The sequence below is a fragment of the Ictalurus furcatus genome, chromosome 3, assembly GCF_023375685.1.
Source record: "Ictalurus furcatus strain D&B chromosome 3, Billie_1.0, whole genome shotgun sequence".
Taxonomy (NCBI): domain Eukaryota; kingdom Metazoa; phylum Chordata; class Actinopteri; order Siluriformes; family Ictaluridae; genus Ictalurus; species Ictalurus furcatus.
This window is the reverse complement of record NC_071257.1, coordinates 4,252,640-4,275,799: the sequence shown is the minus strand read 5'-3', so window position 1 is coordinate 4,275,799 and position 23,160 is coordinate 4,252,640. Positions and strand designations below refer to the sequence as shown.

Below are 23,160 nucleotides of genomic sequence, written 5' to 3'. Positions count from 1 at the left end.
AACTTGCAGGGTGATCTGACTCTGGCTACAAACGTCAAAATGAAATCTCTCAGATGTGCAGAGGCGCCTGATATAAATGAGCTAGCGGGGCTAAGCCCACCCTGTAATATCATATCCGCCGTCAACAAAATGTTTTAGGCAGATTACTTTGGATTTTTATGGAAACACACAGAATCGCATCACCATTGGTTATAAGAAAAATACAGAGTGGTATGAAGAAGCGATGTCCAAGGTCAGAATCACGTGTAACTAAGATGAACCTTTTTTTTATGCAAACTGCGTCCTCGTAACTTGTAAGTCGCAATTTCTGAGCTACAAAATCGCATTTCTACTCAGAAAGTTGGAAAGGTCTCCTCAACCCAACTCTAAATACGGCCCAAAATCCAATGTTATTGTGTGTTATAGGTGCTGAAAATGAGGAGAACACCACGACTACACACACTAGCAAGTCTGAAGGTAAGAACAATGTTTGTGTGTGTGTACTATACTTTTTTTCTTGAGGCTGTCTGAATGAACATTCCTTCTATTTGTTACAAGCACAAAAACATTGATCATTGAGAAGATGGTTTGCCTTCACGTTATTCTTTGTGGGTGTGCAGAAGGAGCGTAATTGAAGTACCTTTCCCGTATATTAAAGTAGACGTACAAAAAACATCAAAGTCCTTTGAATTAATATATATAAACTCTAGCCAGCTACCAGCACTGTGCTAACATAACTAGCTTTATGGTGCTGACTCCAGAGAGGATGTACACTGTTCCTGATCTTCTGCACATTATGAACATAGTTAATGGTTTATTAGTCAGGAGACTAATAATAAGGAGAACAAGCACAGAGCAGGGAAGTGAAAAGTTTTACTACTTTGAGTCTTTTAAATTCACATTTATTTTGTGTATTCTTGTGAGAACTTGTAGCTTTCGTATTATGATAGAGAGGACATTAAAGAAAGTCAAACTTTGGGCTATGTCTTTTTTTTTTTTTTTTTTTAGTGCGTGTAAGTATATTTGAAATAAAAGTAAAGGATAGAGTTCAGTGTGTGTTTCTGTTGCTCCAGGCACAGCCACTGGCATCTTCAGTCTTTTATTTTAAGAGTAAAATCTCCATAGACAGCATTAGTGGCCACCTAGTTATTTTCTAACTTTTAACTTCAGGACAAACAGTACAATCCTAACTTTCTTCTTCTTGTCTCTCTCTCTCTAGGTGAAGTGATGCATCAGGATAAAAGCCCTGCAGAAACAAACCAAGCAACTCAAACAGACAGCAGTCAGTCCAAAGGTAAAAAAAATATATATTCTTTCTGAATGCAATGTTTTGGAGCTGTATTCAGAGTCAGGTTACGCAGCTGCTTAGGTTCATTTTCTGGGTCATCCATTCAGATTATTGAAATTACCTGTGTGATTGTGCCTTGGAGATTGCGACAATTTTATGGAATACAAACATCCGAGGTGGAGTTTCCGATCGTGTTTTTTGACCAATGCCTTTAAGCCCAAAAACACTCAGGGATAGAAAATGCGAAGAAAGAAATATAGTTTAATTGAACAATAAGTAATCAGTATTCGGCAGATTGCAGAATGATACTTGATCCGGCTCACCTTATTACTCTGCATTTTATTTTTCTATGGCAACAGTTAATCAAACCAGGAGGTACTAAATTAAGGTCATGAAATTTTAATGTGCGTGAGATGTAAGCTTTTCTTTCACACTACTCTGAATTCACTATATTGATATTTTTGAAAATTCCATGCACTCTCCTGTAAAGAAAGCTTACCCAAGGTTTGAAGGATAAGCTGACCAAGCACTTATCTGCTATGCTTACAGATCACTTTAATTCATATTTTTATCCAGAAAAATTTCGGTGCTTGAGATAAGCAACGTCTCCATGGAGGGGGAAAACTTTTTAAAGGGCGTTAAATGGACGTTAGATTGGTTAATTAATAGTCGTATGTATGTATTTATTATTGGCCAGAAATGGCATTCCATTTATTTTATTTTATAAATTTCAGCCTGGCATATTACACTTAAGTCAGTCAGTGGCACTGCACATAATACTTGCACAAACTGATATCGCACAAAAAATGGGCTTACTTTCAAGGTCAGAACTGCATGTAACTAAGCGAGCATCTCGTTTACTCAAACTCCACACTGTGTTCATTCTTGTGTAAGTCTCTGAATAGCGCTTAAATGCGTAGTTATGGTCCGAGGTCTGAATACTGATTTGTGCAATTTCAGTATTCAATCCGAACTGTGTGCGCTTAACTCACCTCTGAAAAAGTCCAGTTCATACTTGAACAGCAAAACTACAACCAGGTTCAAAATTACAACACGAGATAAAATGGTGTTTGGCTGGACAAAACTTTGGAGCTATTGCTTTCAGTTACCGTGTTGATGTAATTACTGTGGTTCGCTTGTATGGGCCAGATAGCGCTAAATATTTATAATCCGGGACTTGGACTGTGCTTAAACATTTGCCTTCCAGAAAATATTACATTCAAACTGTGTGCCTTTCATTCTGAAGCTCTGCCCAATGGATGGGAGCACCAGTGATTAGATTAGGACAGAGCTGAGCAATTCTAGTCCCTCAGGACCAATTTAGCACATTCCCAATTCTATTGCATCTGATTCAATTGAGTAAATTAGTTTTTTATGAAAGCCTGTGGTTTTTTTTCACACGGGTAGAGCAGGATTGGCCATACAGGACTAGAACTTTTCACTTCTTGTTTTGAATACACTAAAGAAGTAAAAGCGTTATATAAACATAGTGTTGCAGAGGAGTGTGAGATGAAGCTGATATAATGCTATAACCTGAAAAGGAATTTCCTAATCAAGATAGATCGATATATATTGTGCGCTTCCGCCTGGGACGTTAATCAACTTTTTTATTAGTAATTATTGATGTTAGTCTTATTGTCGCAAATTTATAGATTAAACTTTATCATAGGTATGTACGGTATATAGTCTTTGATACTGTCTGCTATTTCAGGCATTCGCTGAGGAGCTTGAAACCTATCCCCCATCGATACATATACAGTCATGTGAAAAAATAAGTACACCATGGAAATGGTTGGCTTTTTTGACACATTTGAACGTCTTTGAAACAGTGCCTATTAATGAAGTTGATATACTTGATACCACCAAACAACCAAGGAAAATTATCTTTTCCCATCATTTATTCAACAGAAATATCAATAGATGTGATATTCTTTTGTGGGAAAAAGTAAGTACACCCTTGGCCTCAGAAGCTAGCATCGCCTCCTTCAGCAGAAATAACTTCTTGTAGGCGTTTTGCATAATTGTCCACCAGGCTTGCTGGACTTTTTGACCACTCTTCCATGCAATATTCTTTCAGCTGCGAGATGTTTGAGGGTTTTCTTGCATGTTCTGCCAGTTTCACATCCCCCCACAACATTTCAATGGGATTCAAATCCGGGCTTTGACTAGGCCATTCCACAACCCTCCATTTCTTCTTTCTGAGCCATTCCTTGGTGGATTTTCTAACAGGCTTAGTATCATTATCCTGTTGAAACTTCAACTTTCGGACAGATGGTCTCACGTTATCTTCAAGCAATCTGTCCAGAGCACATTATTCCAAAAGTTCTGGTCTTTGCCTGTATGCTCATTGGCAAACTGTAGTCTTGCAAAGGCTTTTTCTTGGCACGCCTCCCATGCAGGTCAAATTTGTGCACTCTCTTTCTGATTATAGAAGTCTGCACTTTGACACCAACAGTTGCAAGACTTACTAGCAGATGCTGTGATGAAATTTTGGGGTTCTTGGAGGCTTCTTTTTGCATCAGTCCTGGACAAATTGGCAGACATGAAATCTGCACCGCATAGATTATTTTCCTTAAAATGGGATCTTTTTAAATCCCTTGCCAATCTCCTAGGCATCCACAACCTTATTTCTGAAGGCTTTACAGAACTCTTTAGATCTTGGCATGATGACACCACACACCTTAATAGCAAAGGGAACACTAGACTAGATATGAGAGGGGTATATATAAGGCAGGTTCTAATCATTGGCATCCAATCTTCAACACCTGATTCTAGAGCGTATCACCTTCATTAATAGGCACTGTTTCAACAATTTATACATATAAGCAACTCTCTTGTTCCTCTTATACCACAGTAATTTGCCAACAATTCTGGTTTTTTTTATTTATTTATTTAATGTAGAAAGACATATTATTCTTCATATCCATTTATGATTTTAATAGTGTGGACCATTGATAAACTAATGAAGCTAATCCCTGTTAACACTTATGTTATCATCAGCTATAAACAGTCACTCCCTCACCGGCCTCTCAATTTTTTTCAGAAAAAATAACCCTCTGTCCAAAGAAGTTCTGGAAAAAAAAAAAAAAAGGTCTGAAAATTTAATCACGGCTTTAGCTCTGACTGGAGACTTCTTCCAAACATGCTAAATAAATGACTCCTCACAAAAGCTTAAGCGCTGTTACATAAACAGCACTCTGGTATGAAGTTATACAAAATTAACATACACAAGGAACATTTAAAAGGAATCACAATTTTATGATTTATGGGGCAGTGAACACAATATACTCACCTTTCAAGTGGTAACACGCTTATTAGGTAACTTGGAAATATGGGCAGAAAGGCTAACAATTTAGCTAACTTGTCTTAGGCCATGAATCTTTTTAATGTGATGATATCGGAAACAAAAAAAGAAAAAGTTGGGAATATCAACTTTCCCTCAGACGTGTTGGTAAATTGCTAAAAGACCAGACGCCATATGGCTAAACTAACACTTGAATAGATCATTCATGTAAGATCTTTTTGTTGCTAGCTACTGTGATACATCACCATATTGGGCCAGATTTTCTTTGTTATAGACATCATAAATTTGTGCATATTATATAGTACGTATGCTCTCAATAATTTCCTAAAGCATAACTGCTGGACAAACTGGTACATCATCTTTACCAGTTGGTTTCTGGCTTCCTGTTATTTTCTTTAAAATAATCTATCTACAGTATAGCATTAGTAACGGTTACCAACTGGAAAAGACGGACCTCCAGCTTATCCAGTGTTTTGGTATCTGGTCAGATTTTTTTTCAGCAGGAAACTGCTAGAGAAGGAGTACTATAAACCTTAATGAATATTATGTATGTACAGAAATGAATAATAACCAAGAAGAGACCAGCAGAGACACTTAATCAAAATCTACAAATTAGTCGTACTTATCTTCACACACACACTACCGAATATAAAATACATTACTGAAGAACATGCACAGTCACTTACCATCAGAGCTTTCACCTGTGTGAGAAGTGCGTCCGTCTGTAAACTCAAAACTTAAAAAAAAAAAAAAAATGTTGGTGATGTCTCATTGACGTGTATATTCCTTTCATATCTAAGGCTCATAAAGATCTCAAAGACCTTGGCAACACAGTTTGAAGTGTTGCATTTCCCAATGGTAGATTCTAGAAATATATCATCTCTAACTCCAGCTAGTTTAAAAAGCCACACTGATCAGCAGAGCACGGAAGTGCTACGTGCCAAAGCAGCACACGCATTGCGTCTGGTTTAATAAAATGAGCTTTACTGTCCTCTCATTTAACTGCCTAATATCACACAGCTGCTGACGGCAGGATCAGATTAACTTTGTTGTATATAATGTTGAGATTTTATCATGCAAACTGTCTTGGATTTTTAATGTGCCTGTGTAAATAATGAGTATTATATAAATGTGTTCAGATAAAACACAGCTTGCCTACCTACTAAGTGTAGATCATGATTATTTCTGTCACTGTACAGCCTCATATTCACCATCTTTTAACCAAAGAGGAAAACCAAGAACTAAACATTAGCAACATTTAAATTAGTTAAAATTCAAACAAGAGGCTGACTGAACAGAAAAGAGGTTACTTTAGATCCTGTAGGGTAAAGCAGGTATTTATTGGTACCTTAGAGTAGCATTGACGCTTCCCATCACCACGCCATCACTTGTACCAAATATGTTCCAGCTCAACTCGATTCAGTCAAAAGAACATGGCAGGAGTAATATATTTTTAAAAATTCTTAACTGGGGAAAAACGCACCAGAGAACGTGTCACTAATACAGGTGTAACGACGCATCGATTCAATAGCAACTATTGTAATGAATCGAGGCAACGACCACATATCAATTATTTCAAAAGCTGACACTTCAAAATTCATTTTCATATCCTTGATCAGATGTGTACTTAATGTAATAGGAGAGCAACGTGATTTGATGGTAAACGATACTTAAAACGAAGTTGGTCACATATCGGGGGATACTAAATCGAATTGCATCATCAAAGCGTTGCCTTAATCATCTAAATCATATCGCATTGAAGCTTGAGGTTTACACCCCTAATAGCTAATTGTAAGAGGCTAATTATGAAAATAAATGCTTAAGTTAAATGTTGTGTTGTGGTAAAAGTGCATTCAGCTAAAAATCACTACTACAGGATTAACACTAGATTTTTTTGTATATAGTCAGTTACCTTTTTTACTTGAGGCTTCAGCTGCAAACAAGAATGTTTTTATGGGTTCCACGCAAAAAGAAACCATAAGAAAGCCTACAACGGCTAATATTATGATTATCCTACCCTTAATTGCTTGAAAGTTCCTCACTCGCATAATTACATTATTATTTTCATTATACTTAATGAATTGTATGCTTTTTAATGAATAACTGAATATTAAACAAGGACTAAGGGGTGAAGCTGAACTTTTCATGCTGGTTGGCTCATGCAAATTCATGCAAGTTGTGAGACGATGTTGGAAAAAAAAAAACAGTGTATTGCAACAGCCGTGTTAGGCGTGCTAGTCTTAAGTTAGGTTTTTATGTTTGTTTTGCTAATTCAATCACTACTTCCTGTAGACAGCTCATTTCTACTGACCTTTTTTTCTGCTTTTTGTTACCTCAGATGGTCCCAGTGATAAGGGTGAGCCGAGTAAGGAGTGAGAAGACAATCAGCCTCGTAGGTACACGCACCGGCAAACTGTGCGAAGGTGAACATGACACCACACAGTGGAGTCTCCTGAAAAAACCCCAGGGAGAGGATCTGTCCACCACCATCCTCCTTCTTCTTCCCTTCCTTTCCTTTCTTTTCGGTTCGGAATTTAATAAAACATATACGAAATTAGAGAGTCACACGTGAATATATCAAAGAATCTAGAGGGTTTCGGGGTGATACTTTACCTCACTGAATTGCTGCTTGATCATTTCCATTCTCCGGGTTTCCTGGTGCTGGATCTGAACAGGTAAAAATAAATAAAAAAAAGAAAAGAAGTGCTCTGGGTTAGATGGGTTCTTAATTTACGCTTATAAAGAATATATTCTCATTGATTGATGCTTTGCACAAGGTCTGCTGTAACACAGCACCTTTACATCAATTACAAATATGTTTATTTGATTTCCTTTAATACTTAATGCTAGAAGTGACACATCAGTATGAATGTTCATGTCTGCATATGGCCATATGTATGAATATGCAAGCCAATGATGAAATGAAACTTGGCATTAATACAGTAAGTGCTTAGTGAAATGGGGAAAGTAACAGATGCATTTGGATTCCACATGAAATTAGTATAAATGAAATAAAACTGATTATATATATTAAATAAAAAAATAATTAACTAAATAGTGTGCAGAATAATATGGATTTCCTAATTCTGTATATTCTATATATGGACAGTTTAATTTGAATGTGAAAAAGGTACTTTGTTGTTTTTTTTACTGGCCCAAGTGAAGTCAAACCAGGGTAGTTTAAACCAAGTAAGAAAACTACACCATATGTTTTTGCGATTATTTTCTTCTTTAAAATGACTTTTAACACGTCGTGGGTCCGTACAGTAACGCATCACTACACATCATCTCTCAGAGAGGTTCACGTTTTTTCCTGCATTGTGCTTCAAAATCCATGCCACACTATAAAAAAAACCTCTCTTTCTTCTCGTTTTACGTCCACGTTTCTTCTAATCTTGCTCACCGATGCCATGTTAACACATGAATGTTTCTCAGTTTTTACCCTAATGCATGCAATCGGGTTTCTTTGTGGCTTTTTTAATTTTAAACAGAGCGCACACTCAATATTTTTTACTGAATTTTGTGGGTTCCAAAAATAAAACTAAAAAAAAATCAGCCTTATTTGACAGGACAGATATGACATGATCACAAGAACCATGGCAGTGCTACATGCAAATTTGACGCTTGGAATCATTGTGAATATATATATATATATATATATATATAAAAGCTGATGAGTGATGTTTCCTCTCTTTTTTCTTCTTGGGTTCAAGGTGAAAAGTCAAAAATATATATTTCTTTTGTTTTGTTGGAAGTTTTGATCAGTTTACTTGAAGTGGTGCCATAATTATATCAGATGACTTTATGCCTTCATAAATCGATGTTTGCTTTGCTTTACAACTATGAAATAAAGTTTAAAAAGGTTCTTTCCATGACTGAGTAGTGTTTTTATCTCAAGTTTGGTGCGCACAATCTCTTACTGTTAAAATCAATTCTCCTAACATCCACTTTTCCGGTATAAATCTTATTCGGTTCATTTTTATTTGTAGTGCATTTCCCTCAGCTACAGATATTTTCACACACACAAAAAAAGCCTTCTAATGAGCAAAGCTGAGAGCAACAATAGCGATGACAAACGACAAGAGACGGCACACACACACAAAAAAAAAAACCTTGAGAGTCAGTAAAACCTTGTTAGCAGCCAAGATGTCATGTAACCTTAGCGAAGTTTTTTTGTGTGTGAATTTTTTCATGAAATTCGCACTTCAGAGAAAGTGCATAAGTGCAAAACAAAGTTAAGGTCAGATTGTATACACTAGTGTACTGAAGTATTAGGTATGATGAAAAATGCCACATCTTCTTACTGTAGATAAACAAATGTGAATCTGAGAGACTAATTGGACTTTTCAGTCATTTGCTTCTTTGTAGACATGAACAGACAGACTGTGATGTGCTACAAATAATAGTTAAGCAAATGAGTTACTGAGTTCTAGACTTGACTAGGATAAGTGATACGCAATACCTTAAATCTAAGTATATACTGTAAGTGGCAGCCTGGGAAAACCAGTCAAATTTAGACACTGCCTACTATGTAAGATCTGAAGACAACGGCCTTTCCTGTACTGAAATATGTTTCTCCTTTGCAAGAATCTCAAGCCCAAGAAAAGTTACAACATTTTAAAATCTGGTTACCTAAAAGTGAAGAAGGAGAAAATCACATTTAAAGATTTCTTTCCAATTCCGCTGAAAGACGCTGCGCCTAGCTCTACATTCATAACTTAATCCACTTATGGAAAAACAACATTGCTGCAAAAACTTTAAAGCATTTTAAGTGTACAGTGGAGAACGAGTTCTCATTTTGATTCCATCAGCATCATCCACATCAACTGATTCAGAATGCTGCAGCACGCCTCGTCTTCAACCGGCCCAAGAGAACCCGTGTCATACCCCTCTTCATCTCCCTCCACTGGCTTCCTGTAGCCGCCCGCATCAAATTCAAGGCCTTGATGCTCACCTACAAGACCTTGTCTGGATCAGCACCCTCCTACCTCGAATTTCTCCTGAAGGCTTACGTTCCCTCGCGCAATCTGCGATCGATTAGCGAGCGACGCTTAGTAGTTCCTACTCAGCGTGGCTCAAGGTCCCTTTCAAGAACCTTCAAACTAACTGTTCCTCGATGGTGGAATGAACTTCCAACCTCAATCCGGACCACAGAATCTCTCACCATCTTCAAAAAACAGCTAAAGACCCACCTCTTCCGGGAACACCTAACCAACTCGTAAAAAAAATAATAAATTGCATTTGGAACTCAATTAACAGATCTTGCATTGTTCTTTGCTTGTATTTTCTCATTTGTAAGTCGCTTTGGATAAAAGCGTCTGCTAAATGAATAAATGTAAACTGAGGTGAAAGTCACTTGCACTTTTAACTTTTAAACATAAGTTTCATAAGCACACTCATGCACGCGCTAACCAGGGCAGCTTGGGGCAAAAGTGGGTCCGTCAATTAATCAAAATATATGAATGAATAGTTTAACCCAACAAATGGCATATTTTCAAAGAAAACTTCCACTGACTCGTCCAATTTCATTACAACATTGAAACAGGTGTTTTGCTTAGTTGTATGTTGGTCATATTAGGTTTGTGTGTTGTTAGAGTTTGCGGCAAAGAAATCCTGACGACGACTTCTAAAAGGTAAGGCCCTACATTTGTATTATATTCTAGAGAGTTAATTTGGCCTAGCTTTATCGTGGCTTTTAAATCAATGGGCTACATTGCTGTCGAGTAGATTGCTTTGTGTGGGCTATGTAGGTTTGATTGGGCTAAGATGGTGGCAGAGTGTCTCTTTTACTGTGGTAAAATTAGTATTCAGTCATTCTGGTATTTCAGGTCTATAGCATACATGTGACACGCCAAAGTAACATAAGACTACATGCTTTAAATGTGACAACAAAAGAAGAACCAATTAGGAGTTAGTAGAACACTTTCTTCGAATATACTTGCTGAACTATAAGGGACTGCCGCTAAATTGTGGCAAGAAACAGCATAGGAGATATGAAATTCAAGCCACTACAAACAACTACTTCCCAAACCAATTAACTGAATTTCAGTTGGACACTATCAGAACACATCATTAGAAAAGTACCGAAAAATAGTTGTACAACAAAAAGCATACAATCTCACTTGCTGAGCATATTTAAACTCGTGGATTTTTTGGAAGTATTACAATGATTGATAATTGATACCGACAGAGAAATGTAAAAAAAGTAATCCGATGCAATTAAATGTAATGCAAGTAGCTGGGTAGTTGCTATATCATAAATTCTCTCATCATGTCCAATATCATGATATTTTCTGCAAGGTTGACAATGCTGCTCCAAAACATGCAAAATTATTACTTTTAGATTTTCCAGACACTAACGCTTTCTGAATTTTTTTTTTTTTTTTTTTTATGGTTCAGAATGTACTGAATTATGATATTGAGCACTTTCTGTGGCCTACAAGTTGAATAAAATTGAGCAGATGCTATGACAACTCCTAATTTGGACAATTTCATTCATTCTGAATCTCTTTTGTATTATCGTTACTAAAAATTGCTGCGGTCATAACCCCCGTCTTTATTTTTCGGCTTGCCATAGTAACCTCTCTTCTTTAACTTGCTCACCTTTTGTGGCTATTAATTATAATTTGAAGCTTTTCCACTGTACATGTCTCATTCTGTTTCTAAATCTGTGGGCACCATGCTTTCACACACTTATTCATACCTAGGAGTAAGTTAAGCGTTGCTAATCCACCTACCATCATGTTTTTGGGAGGTGGGAGGAAATCAGAGAACCTAGAGGGAACCCGCACAGACTTGGGGAGAATGTGAAAATCCATACTATCAATAAGTTTTAGAATTTAAATTAAAATTTAGCTAGTGTTAGCCGCCTTTGTGTATGCCATCACTTGGTTCACTCACGCTGGTTTGCTAGCTACAATATCAGTATAACAATATTATTCTCCATTCTCCATTCACTAACGGGGGGGGTAAACAATTCTACTGCAGCAAGCAACTAGACGGCCGCAAAGACATTCTTGCTTCACTTTTAAACGCCTGTTATGATTTTGTGTGCCATCCTTGCTCAAGAGGCCACGCTTAATGTTCTCTGTATCGTACCCATGTTGGTATAAGTGCTGCTAACGAATCATACTGTATGTTTCCAGGAGAAAGAAGGGATTAAAGAAACTATTCAATTGTATGCACTACCAGGCCTAAGATTTATTCAACTGATTAGCCTAAGGTTTTGAATGTATATCAGATTTCGATACATAGAAAACATATAACAAGATTTAAGAAAAACTCACACAGGCTTATCTCTGCTAAGAACATTATGTCTCTGGTCTCCTACGTCTCTTATCTTCTTGCTCCATCAACTTTTCTTTTTCAACATACTTTCAGGATTTGTAGTCATTGACTCGCACTAAAGGTCAACACCCAATGTGTTTCTAAATCGTTTTTAGAGGGAGGTTTGACTTGCATCAAACCAGAGTTTCAGTACTGTGAGATGCAAGCCCACATGTGCTCTAGAGTAATGCAGGAGGTCACTACACTGCAGGTCTGGTGTGAAAACGTGGAGTAGCGGGTACTATCGGCCCTTTTATACGTTATATTTTGCAAGTTTGCACAGGCTGAACGAAATGAGGCAGCAGGCCTTGGGTTTGACACCTGTGCCTTATAGTATTCTTAGATCTTAGGATATGATTTTAGATACACACTAAAAATTGATAGCAACTTCACTGCTAAACTCCGTGGATCGGACTTGTTTGTCCAGCACATCCCGCAGATGCTCGATCAGATTGAGATCTGGGGAATTTGGAGGCCAAGTCAACACCGTTATCTTTTTTTGTCTTGTTCCTCAAACCATTCCTGAACCATTTTTGCAGTGTGGCAGGGTGTATTGTCCTGCTGATAGAGGCCACTGCCCTTAAGGAATACCACTGCCATGAAGCGGGGTACTTGGTCTGGAACAACGTTTAGGTAAGGGGTACGTGTCAAAGTAATATCCACATGAATGCCAGGACCCAAGGTTTCCCAGCAGAACGTTGCCCAGAAAGACTGTGTACAAATTGAGAAAATTCAAGACCACTGTTACTCTCATCAGGAGTGGTTAACCAACAAAGATCACTCCAAACGCAAGATGTGGGATAGTCCACGAGGTCACAAAGGTAACTTCTACGCAAACTAAAGGCCTCTCTCACATTGTCTAATGTTAACGCTCACGAGTCCACCATCAGGAGAATACTGAACAACAATGGTGCGCATGGCAGGATTGCAAAGAGAAAGTCACTGCTCTCGAAAAAAGGAACATTGCTGCCCATGAGCAGTTTTCTAAAGATCACATGGACAAGCCAGAAGGCTATTAGAAAAATGTTTTGTGGAAGGATTAGAGCAAAATAAAAAGAAAACACTGCATTCCAGCATAAGAACCGTATCCCATCTGTGAAACATGGTGGTGGTAGTGTCATGGTTCGGGACTGTTTTGCTGCAGCTGGGCCAGGACGACTTGCCATCATAGATTGAACAATGAATTCTGAATTATACCAGCGAACTCTAAAGGAAAATTTCAGAACATCTGTCCGTGAACTGAATCTCATGAGAAAGTGGGTCATGCAGCAAGACAACGACCCTAAGCACACAAGTCGTTCTACCAAAGAACGGTTAAAGAAGAATAAAGTTAACGTTTTGGAATGGTCAAGTCAAAGTCCTGACCTTAATCCAATAGAGATGTTGTGGAAGGACCTGAAGCAAGCAGTTCATGTGAGGAAACCCACCAACATCCCAGAATCAAAGCTGTTCTGTACTGAGGAACGGGCTAAAATTCCTCCAAGCCGACGTGCAGGACCGATCAACAGTTACCGCAAACGTTTAGTTGCGGTTATTGCTGCACAAGGGGGTCACTCCAGATACTGAAAACAAAGATTCACATACTTTTACCGCTCACAGATATGTAATATTGGATCATTTTCCTCAATAAATAAATGACAAAGTATAATATTTTTGTCTCTTTTGTGAAAATTGAGAAAATGTTATATTTATGCAGAAATTAGAGTTAGAAAACTCTAAAGGTTCCACAAACTTACAAGCACCACTGTATATCCCACTCCTTGACAAGTTGCCATTGTAACTAGATACTCAATGTTATTCACTTCACCTGTCGATTTTAATGTTCTGGCTGATCAGTGTAGAAACTTGACAACCCCTAGAATCAATACTGTCGATATTCATACTCCAGTGAAACATGAAATAAAAAAGATCAACTTTAAGACATGTAAATGTAAAGACACTGCTGTTCTGTATTTTGTTCATAGCTATTCCCAGGAGGTCCGCAGCGTGAGCGTATATCAAACCGATAAAGCGCATTTCTCATGCCGTTTTTCCGTCACTTTTAGCAAGCGCTTGTGTGTGGGGCGGTGTGTGTTTGTGTGGCACTAGGAGAGGAATCGATTGCCTTCACACTCGAGTGCTCTCTCGCTCTCTTCATTTTTACTCGTTCTCTCAATCTCAAGCCACTTCTTCCCTCTTTTCCAATCATCCCCTCTCCCCTCTTCAACCTGTTTTGCTCTTCCAGCTCCTCAGTCTGGCCTCTCTGCTCATCTGTATAGAATGAAAATGCCTTTGATGAAAAATGAAACAACACTTTAGTGGATTAATGCTGGCAAAGGCCATAAATGCTTGAAAAAAGGCAAAATATCCTCAGAGCGTAAATTCAGTTATGTGCCGTTTTGCTTGCGTTTGTTTTTTATTTATACTGTCTTTTCAAGCAGGCAGATGTCTACAGGGCATGAGCACAAATCCATTTATATGAGCAAGGATGAGAGAGAGAGGGAGGGAAGAGAGACAGAGAGAAATGAAATGTAGTGCACTACTGCCCCCTTCTGGATGTTTGGCGCAAGTACAAATACAAAGTTTATTCTGTCCCTATATACATTTACCACCATGTACAGTTTAAATGTTGCTCTGTCGATTGTTAACTGGTGTTGTGTGTATAGTCAGTAGGGCTGTCAAGTTAAGGTTGAAATTTCATTTGAATTTTAATTACAGTTATGTGAAAAATATAAGAACACCCCATGGAAACTGTTGGCTCCCCCGCCATATTTGGACAAGCAAACATTTGATCATCTCTGAAACAGTGCCTATTAATAAAGTTGATATATTTGAACAAAACCAGAAGGAAAAAGCTAATTTTCCATCACTTATATGACAGAAATATCAATAGATATTTGTGATATTCTTCTGTGGAAAAAGTAAGTACACCCTTGGCCTCGGAAGCTAGTAATGCCCCGTTTAGCAGAAATAACTTCTTGTAGACGTTTTGCATAATTGTCAACCAGGTTTGCTGGAATTTTTGACCACTCTTCCATGTAATATTCTTTCAGTTGCAAGATGTTTGAGGGGTTTCTTGCATGTTCTGCCTGTATCACATCCCCCCACAACATTTCAATGGGATTCAAATCTGGGCTTTGACTGGGCCATTCCATAACCCTCCATTTCTTCTTTTTGAGCCATTCCTTGGTGGACTTGCTCGTGTGCTTAGGATCGTTAAAAGGTCCACTTTCGGTTCAACTTCAACTTTCGGACAGATGGCCTCACATTATCTTAAATCACTCTGTGATATGATGCAGAATTCATAGTTGAATCAGTGAATGTAAGCTGTCCAGTCCCTGAGGCAGCGAAGCAACCCCAAAACCATAACATTTCCACCACCGTGCTTCACAGTTGGTATGAGGTGCTTCTCCTGAAAAGCTGTCTTTGGTCAGCACCATACATGTCTGCTGTTACTGTGACCAAACAACTCTATCTTTGATTCGCTGTCCAGAGCACATTATTCCAAAAGGCCTGGTCTTTGCGTATATGCTCATTGGCAAACTGTAGTCTTTCAAAGGCTTTTTCCTGGCACGCCTCCCATTAAGATCAAATTTCTGGTTGTAGAAGTCTGCTCTTTGACACCAACAGTTGCAAGACTTACTAGCAGATCCTGTAATTAAATTTTGGGGTTCTTGGAGACTTCTTTTTGTATCAGACCGTCTGCTCTTGGGCTGAATGTGCTGGGACGGCCAGTACTGGACAAAATTGCAGTCGTTTGAAATCTGCACCATGTGTAGATGATTTTCCTTACAGTGGAATGATGTATTTCAAATAATTTGGAGATCTTTCTAAATCCCTTCCCAGACTCATAGACATTCACAACCCTTTTTGTCCTGAAGGCCTTACAAAACTCTTTAGATCTTGGCATGATGTCATCACACACCTCAATAGCGAAAGGAACACCAGACTAGATATGAGAGGGGTATAAATAAGACCGGCCCCACCTGCACTAACTGAGCAGGTTCTAATCACTGACACCCAATCTTGAACATTCGATTATAATTTTATGAAGTTGAAGGTAAGGGTGTACTTACTTTTTCCATATGACACATCAGTTTTTTGTTCATGATGCATGTCATTTGATAATGTATCAACTTTATTAATAGGCAATGTTTCAAAGAGGATCAAATGTTTGCTTGTCCAACTATGTTAAAAAAAAAAGTCTACACACCCTTGTTAAAATGGCAGCTTCCTGAAAAAATTAATTGGTTTAATTGACCAAGATATCTCACATCAAAATATTTTCCACCCTCAATGTGAAATTACTATGTATAAAAAAAAATAAGTAAAGAAAAATAGGAAAAACTAAAATGTTTACATATTACAGTTTAAAAAACCTGGTTGCATAAGTGTGCGCACCCTTTTATAATTGGGGTTGTGGCTGTGTTCAGAATTAATCAATCACATTCAATCGCATGTTCAAAAATAATCATCATACAGCTGCCATCGGTGAAATTATTTTGATTAACCTCCGAAAAGACCAGCTGTTTCTGTAGGATTTTCTTGACATCCTCTTGGTTTCACCTGACTGCTGAAGCCACGGTCTGCAAAGAGCTTACAAAGCATGTACGGTATCTCGCTTGTCAAAAGGTATCGATTAGGAGATGGTATAAAAGAATTTCCAAAACATTAGAAGTACTGTGGAACACCTTGAAGGCCATCATCAACAAGTGGAGAAAATAGGGAAATATAGTAACAAGACTGCGGCGGTGGGGGCGTGGTCAAGCGTCAGCTGTGGACAGAGAAGAGGCAGGTCGAACAGGCAGGTTAACGCGTAATGATTTTCTACAGTGTCTTATTAGCCTAGGTTTACTTATGTGTGTTTTTTTGTGCCTTCAGGGCTTCCTGCAACAAGCCAGAGAGAGAGAGCGATATCGATATCTGAGTAGCACAGAGCCGTGTGTGTTGTCTATGCTATACACTGTGCAAAGGATTTTTAAAAATATAGACTAACATTATACTTTGAAAACAAACAAACAAAAAAAAACTGATTGTCCACAAGCTTTAAAGCAGAAGTTAAATCACTATATTAAAAATACTGAAAAAGAAAAACAAAAGCACAAACTAAGTGTTAACTGGTAAGAGGCTGAATGTTCTGCAGTAACACACATTCACTCATCTGAACACAGTGACATGTTGCTTTATTCTGTCAATGTATGACACTTCCTACATTTATATACAATTACATGCTATAACCCCATTACAGTTACTGCTCTCAATTACTTTCGTTTCTAAATATCGATAAATATAGCATCAAACAACATATTTGATCAAAATGAATATTTTAGTCAGAGTTATTGCGCTTGCTTTCTATGGCGCGCTCATTCAGTGAAGTTTAACGGAGACTCGCTCGCTGTCAGGACGAGCCTTTATGTAAAACGGAAATACTGGCGGGAATTTCTAACGTTTACTGATAAGGATATAAAGGTAAAAATGTCATTTCTGTGCTGAAGAAAACGCGTCTGGAACACATTAAACAGCACAAGCATCTGTCGCAGGATCTGACACGACGAGCCACGTTAATACACTTAGGAGTTTGTTTGAAGCGATTAATATAAAACAAACACTCATGTTTTGGACGACCCGGATCGTCCACTTTTCCCGCAGCAGAAGCTCACTCTGTGAACTCCGCTGTTTTTCACATGGGTTTTATTCAATAGAAATAGAAATACATTTTTCACCGTTGTGAAGTGACATCACTGACGGGGTTATCCAGAGTGACGTCACAGACCTGACTAATCCATAATGAAATTCGTTGTCCATTAATTTTAATTATTGATTTTATCGATTAGTTGTTGCAGCCCTAATATATGCGCGTGTGTGTGTGCAGTAAAATAAAATCACTAAAAGGCCAAAATAAAAAAAAAATCAAGTAAATAAAAGAGCCCCTTTTGAGTTGTCGCTCGTCTGCCTCCCGTTTCCTCATTTCCCTCAAAACGAAAAAGGGAATTATTACAAGGATGTCCTTCAAAACTTTACAATAGCACAAGACAAAAACTTACCAAGAGACCTAAGGCAGCATTCAAGAAGCTGCAAGAATACCTCATAAATACTGCTCTAGCATTCTTCACATGTCTGGGCTAGGGGGTACAGGGTTTTCCCTGCCATAGAAAGGCTTAGGCGCAGCGCCTAAGTGTTTTTGCGGAGCGCCTTACGCCAAATGAACGTAAAAAAGGCATTTAGGCGATATAACAGAATGACTATTAAAACAAAGATGAGTGTTCTATGCGCTGAGAATAAAAAAACAGTTGTGGCACGATCTCAAACGGTAATTTGGCAACAGGAATGAGCCGACAATCAACAATCAGTGTTTGGACAAACATTTTTGTGATTGCTGTGTGACAGAAGCTCATCGCTAAGCTAATCAAACAGCTGATTGGATAGTTATGTCACCTCGGGATGGTAGTTAAAACCATCGACTCAGATAAGCAAATTGCAAGCCATCAATAAGGCAAACCTCAATAAAGAAAATATGAAGAATAAACTTTTTTGTTAGGGAGTAATTCTTGTGGTTGTTAACAATAGCAGATAGTGAACAGATATAACTAATGTAGCCTATTTTACAACAGAAGAAATCGATAACTTATATAGATATTCATGTACTGAATTAAGTTATGTTAGCCAGCGAAGCTAGTTAGTTGACGTTGGATAAAGATACCTTGACTGAACTAAGGTGGTAAAGCGGATTGTCCACTAATCATAGAAATGGCGATTCAATTCCCGGCCTTGGGCAAGACACTGCTCCTGATGGCAAGCTAGGGCCTTGCATGACAGATCTGTTACCACTGGTGTGTGAATGGGTGAATGAGAAACAGTGCAAAGCGCTTTGTAGAACCACTAAGGTTAAAAAAGCTCCATACAAGTGCAGACCAGTTACCATTTTTTTTATGTAGTGTACTCATTTATGAAGAAAATCTACTGGCAACTGCTGAACGCAGTCAATAAATATTTAAATAACACATTTCTTTTTGTCCAAGTTGGTCTAGGCCAGGTACGGGATGGAGAGAAGAATATGGTGTAAGTAAGTGAGGTGTCTAGCATTATGCTCCTTATAACTAGCCTCTAGAAGCACTTAATAATGATTGCTGTGCCAGTGGTCATAGATACAAGCCATTGCTGACAGGGACAACAACTTGGACATCACCGACAAGCCGATCTGCACATTAGCAGGTACGCTGTCAGATCCAGCAGCCTCATGTGTACTAACTCTGGATGGCTCTGTCAGTTCTGTCACTTCCCCTGTCATCATATGTGTGCAGACTGAGCGCTTTTTTTTTTTTATTTTCTTGGATCCTCACTGTTCAGTGTTATAAACGATGTATCTGAGAGAAAGATTCACTGTCATAGGAACATATTGTTGTCTTACAGTAGGTGATGGCCTGCATACACCACGTATCTCTGTGTCCAAGAAATACCTAAGCTAAAAGTGAAAAGAAAAAATATATATACATTTCTTCATGATCTAAATGTAACGCCAGTGCAGATTCTGATTGGCTGAAAGGTGTGCAATTATTTTTCAGTTACTGCACAGGTAAAGTAGTTCCAGTCAGGTCTTGATCGCGTTACAGTTCCGTATCATTTTGCCGAGTTAACTGACTCTTTACAAGTGTGGCCTGCAGAAAAAGGCAAATCAGTACACGCAACAGATCAGACCTTAAGGTAGATGGGCTACAACAGCAGAAGACCACATTGGATTCCACTCCTGACAGCCAAGAACAAGAATCTGAGGCCGTCATGGGCATAGACTCAACCAAACTGGACAGTTGAAGATTAGAAAAAAAATCTATTTTTTCCCCCAGCCTTCAACTGTCCAGTTTCAGTGAGTCTTTGCCCATGACAGCCTCAGATTCTTGTTCTTGGCTGACAGGAGTGGAATCCGATGTGGTCTTCTGCTCTTGTAGCCCATCCACCTCAAGGTCTGCTGTGTTGTGCATACTGATTTGCTTTTTTCCGCTCACCGTGGTTGTAAAGCGTGCTTATTTGAGTTACTATAGACTTCCAGTCCGCTCAAACCAGTCTGGTCATTCTCATCTCATCAACAAAGTGTTTCAGTCTGCAGACCCTTCACTCACAGGATGTTTTGTTTCTTCATTCCGATGCTTGACGTGGACATTAACTGAAGCGCTTGACCTATATCTACTGTCTATCTTTATGCATTGTGCTGCTGCCACATGATTGGCTCATCGGATACTTGCAAGAATGTACAGGCTTTCCTAATAAAGTGTACGTTGATAGATTTTACTTCACATTAACGACCTCAAAGCATTCTCCATTCACCTTATCAGAAAGCAAGGGCGCATTTGTCAAGCATAAAAAGCAAGTCAAGGTCATTCATGTGAAATGGAGGGAAAGGGGGCGGGGCTTCCAGAGAGCATCAGTTAATATGGAAGTTTAAAACTACGGAGTTGAATTTGTGCCAAAACTAAGCAAAGAAATATACCATTTCGCAAACAAACACAATCTGCTCTCAACTCTCAAACAAACAGAAAGCGATTTTCTCTCAAATGCAGATAAGCAACTTCGTCTTCCAAACCAACGGATGGCGCTATCGGTCAATTTACACTAGTCTCCTGGGAGAAGCATTACAACACACATTACATTACACCACAATAGAATGCAGTAAATAGTTTTTTTTATTATTATTAAATCCTGAAATAAGGTCTGTGATTAACACAAGCTCAAGATATTTTCACGTTTTATTCTATGACAATAACAAGTTTATGCACCAATTATCCCAATTTCAAACCTCAATTGCCCCAAGAGGAATTTTTTTTATTGGATGTCTTTTATTGATAGATTTAAAAAAAAAAACTTGGTTGTTGCCATATAAATATTGCATACCAAATAAAGTTAAGGAAATTCCTTTAAGAATCCTGCACAATATCTACCCAAGCAACGCACTATTATCAAGATATTGTGATGTAACTGATACATGTTCCTTTTGTAATGCTGAGAGTGAAAACCTGAGTGGTTTTGGGTTTTTTTCATATAAAGTGTCTTCATTTTTTTGGTGCGAATTGAGTAATTACTGTTTGTCTAAAGTTAATTTAAGTTATGATTTAAGCATAAAGGAATTTGTTATTTTTAAAATAAAAACAAGGTGCTAGAAGCTAGGTTGAATTTCTTTATTCTTGTGGCAAAATTTTACCATCACAAGCAAAGGTTTCTTAGGAAACTACCTAGGTTTGTGGAACTTTTACTTGAAATATCGAATTAATCCTTGGGGTTATTTGATAACAAAATGTTTTTTTTTTCCCCTACTATGCTTTTATATATTGTGTATAAATAACCAGGATTAAAAATTGTATTATGAGATTATATATATATATATATATATATATATATATATATATATATATATATATATATAAGAAAAAAGGACTATAATCCCAAGCAAGTAATTATGCATAAACAGTAATATACATATATAAAATTTTATTGTTTAGGCGTATACATAATTTTTTTTTCTTGTTCTTGGCAGTGGCTACTGTTACTGTTTATGCGTACACACAATTGCTTGGGATTATAGCCTGTGTACTGTATGTGAATGACTGAAAGCTGTGTCTACACTCTATTGTTATTTCTTTGCATAGAAACTATTTATGCATTTGTGAGAAAATCAAGGCAACCCGTTTGAGAAAATCAAGGGGATGCGCTTGTGAGAAAATCGCTTTCTGTTTGTTTGAGAGTCGGGTTTATCTTTGCAAAGCAGGTTGTGTTTGTTTGCGAAATGGTATATTTATTTGTTTACTTTAAACACAAATTTAACTCCATATAAAACACCTGCGCAGTCAATCGTTCCAGATTCGTACACCCATTGGCTGGCGTAAAAGTTGGCATCTCTGGATAGTAACATTAAATAAAAATATCACTAACTACATAACGTTGTTTGTCTTATATACAGTTACTGTTTTATTGGTGTCTACTGCATCAAGAGACTCATACAAAAAAGCTCTAAAAGACTTTTTGACTAATTTAGTGGTTTAAAAACGGCGAACTTAGACGCCATTTTGCGTTCAAACAAGACTATAACAGAACTTACCTTCAGCTGGAGAAGCCGGTTGTAAAGCTGTAACTGTCCAAATTCTTCCTTTCTTTCTTTCTTTCTTTCTCTCTCTCTCTCATCTCCAACCGTTAACCCTTCTTGACCCAAACACAGAAAGAAAAAAAGTCATTTACAATCAATCGTATAAAATGGGCTGATTAACACATATGAAACACACACTAGCAGATCAGCCTTACTTCCAATTTGTAGCATGACAATTATTTTTTTAAAAAAAATAACGCTAAAACACCCTACAGCAAAGACTTAAGTGACTTATCATATTTGCAAACATTTACACGAACAACTTTGAACTTGAATACAGCAGGCTAGTTTCCTCATAGTTAGCATGAAGCTCAGCCTGCTTACTGAGTCTCTCAGAGCGGGGACAGAAACATAGTATTAAGTCTAAAAGAAAGTCATTTAAAATTTCCTCACCTGATACAATAAAAAAGTTATTTGTATTCAGGAGAAGAAAACAACAACATGTTAACAGTTTATGTTATATTCACGAGAAAAACAGAAGCGTCCAGAACTTTCCATCTTCATGGGCACGTGACCTACAGGGGGCGCTGCAGTTCTCAGCGTTAACACTACAAAGTAAATAAGTTGAATATAGGGATATGTCTCGATTTATCTTCATATTTCAGATATATTAGGACAATTTTTTAAGTTCCACTTTGTTTGAGCCTTTATACCATTAATTAAACAACATACCCAAAACATTACATTACTAAAATCCTCAAGATATTGACTAGTTTCTGTCATATCATCCATAATAGTTGTGTTAGTTTCTGAGAGGAAAAAGTTTCTGTCATATTCTGAAGAAGCATGGCTTAACCTTATGTCAAAACTGACTGAAAACCATCTTGGAAAGTCATGTTTGGTCATTTGGGATTCCCTTCCTAAATGACATGTTTACAACGTTATTTATTTCTTAGCACAATTATTCATGACCTCAGTAAATCAAAATCCAGTGACGAGATTTCTCAAAGTTCATCAACGTATTCTAATATTGAGTCAACTGTTGAAAAACTGACTAATAAAACAATGACAGGCTTTTTAGAAAATATTCAATGTTTTCCTAATTCATACTCTTTTCTAAAATTCAGTATGAACAGATTATTTGTTATTGTTGTTGCTTTTGTTGTGGCATTCTCTGATTTGAGGTTTGTTTTTTCTTTAGCTTTGCTGTTGCAA

The 23,160-nt window shown here is 37.7% G+C and overlaps 1 protein-coding gene and 1 long non-coding RNA gene across 5 annotated transcripts in view; one reads left to right on the top strand and one right to left on the bottom strand.

Moving 5' to 3' along the window:
- macrod2 (mono-ADP ribosylhydrolase 2) overlaps positions 1-8,441 on the top strand; it is a 608,780-nt gene extending 600,339 nt beyond the window's left edge. For all 3 annotated transcript variants that reach the window (XM_053620436.1, XM_053620435.1, XM_053620434.1), the window contains 3 exons: positions 406-456; positions 1,199-1,273; positions 6,910-8,441. In XM_053620436.1, coding sequence (XP_053476411.1) covers positions 406-456; positions 1,199-1,273; positions 6,910-6,947 — 164 coding nt within the window. In that variant the 3' untranslated portion in view covers positions 6,948-8,441. The remainder of the gene's footprint in view (positions 1-405; positions 457-1,198; positions 1,274-6,909) is intronic.
- Positions 7,185-22,653, bottom strand: LOC128605221 (uncharacterized). 2 transcript variants are annotated; one of them, XR_008385517.1, is made up of 3 exons: positions 22,399-22,653; positions 21,961-22,061; positions 7,185-7,238 (listed from the first exon to the last, which is right to left on the bottom strand). It is a non-coding gene; the product is annotated as an uncharacterized LOC128605221 (long non-coding RNA). The 2 variants fall into 2 exon arrangements; XR_008385518.1 differs by having other exon boundaries at positions 21,961-22,058.
- Between the last annotated feature and the right edge of the window lie 507 nt (positions 22,654-23,160).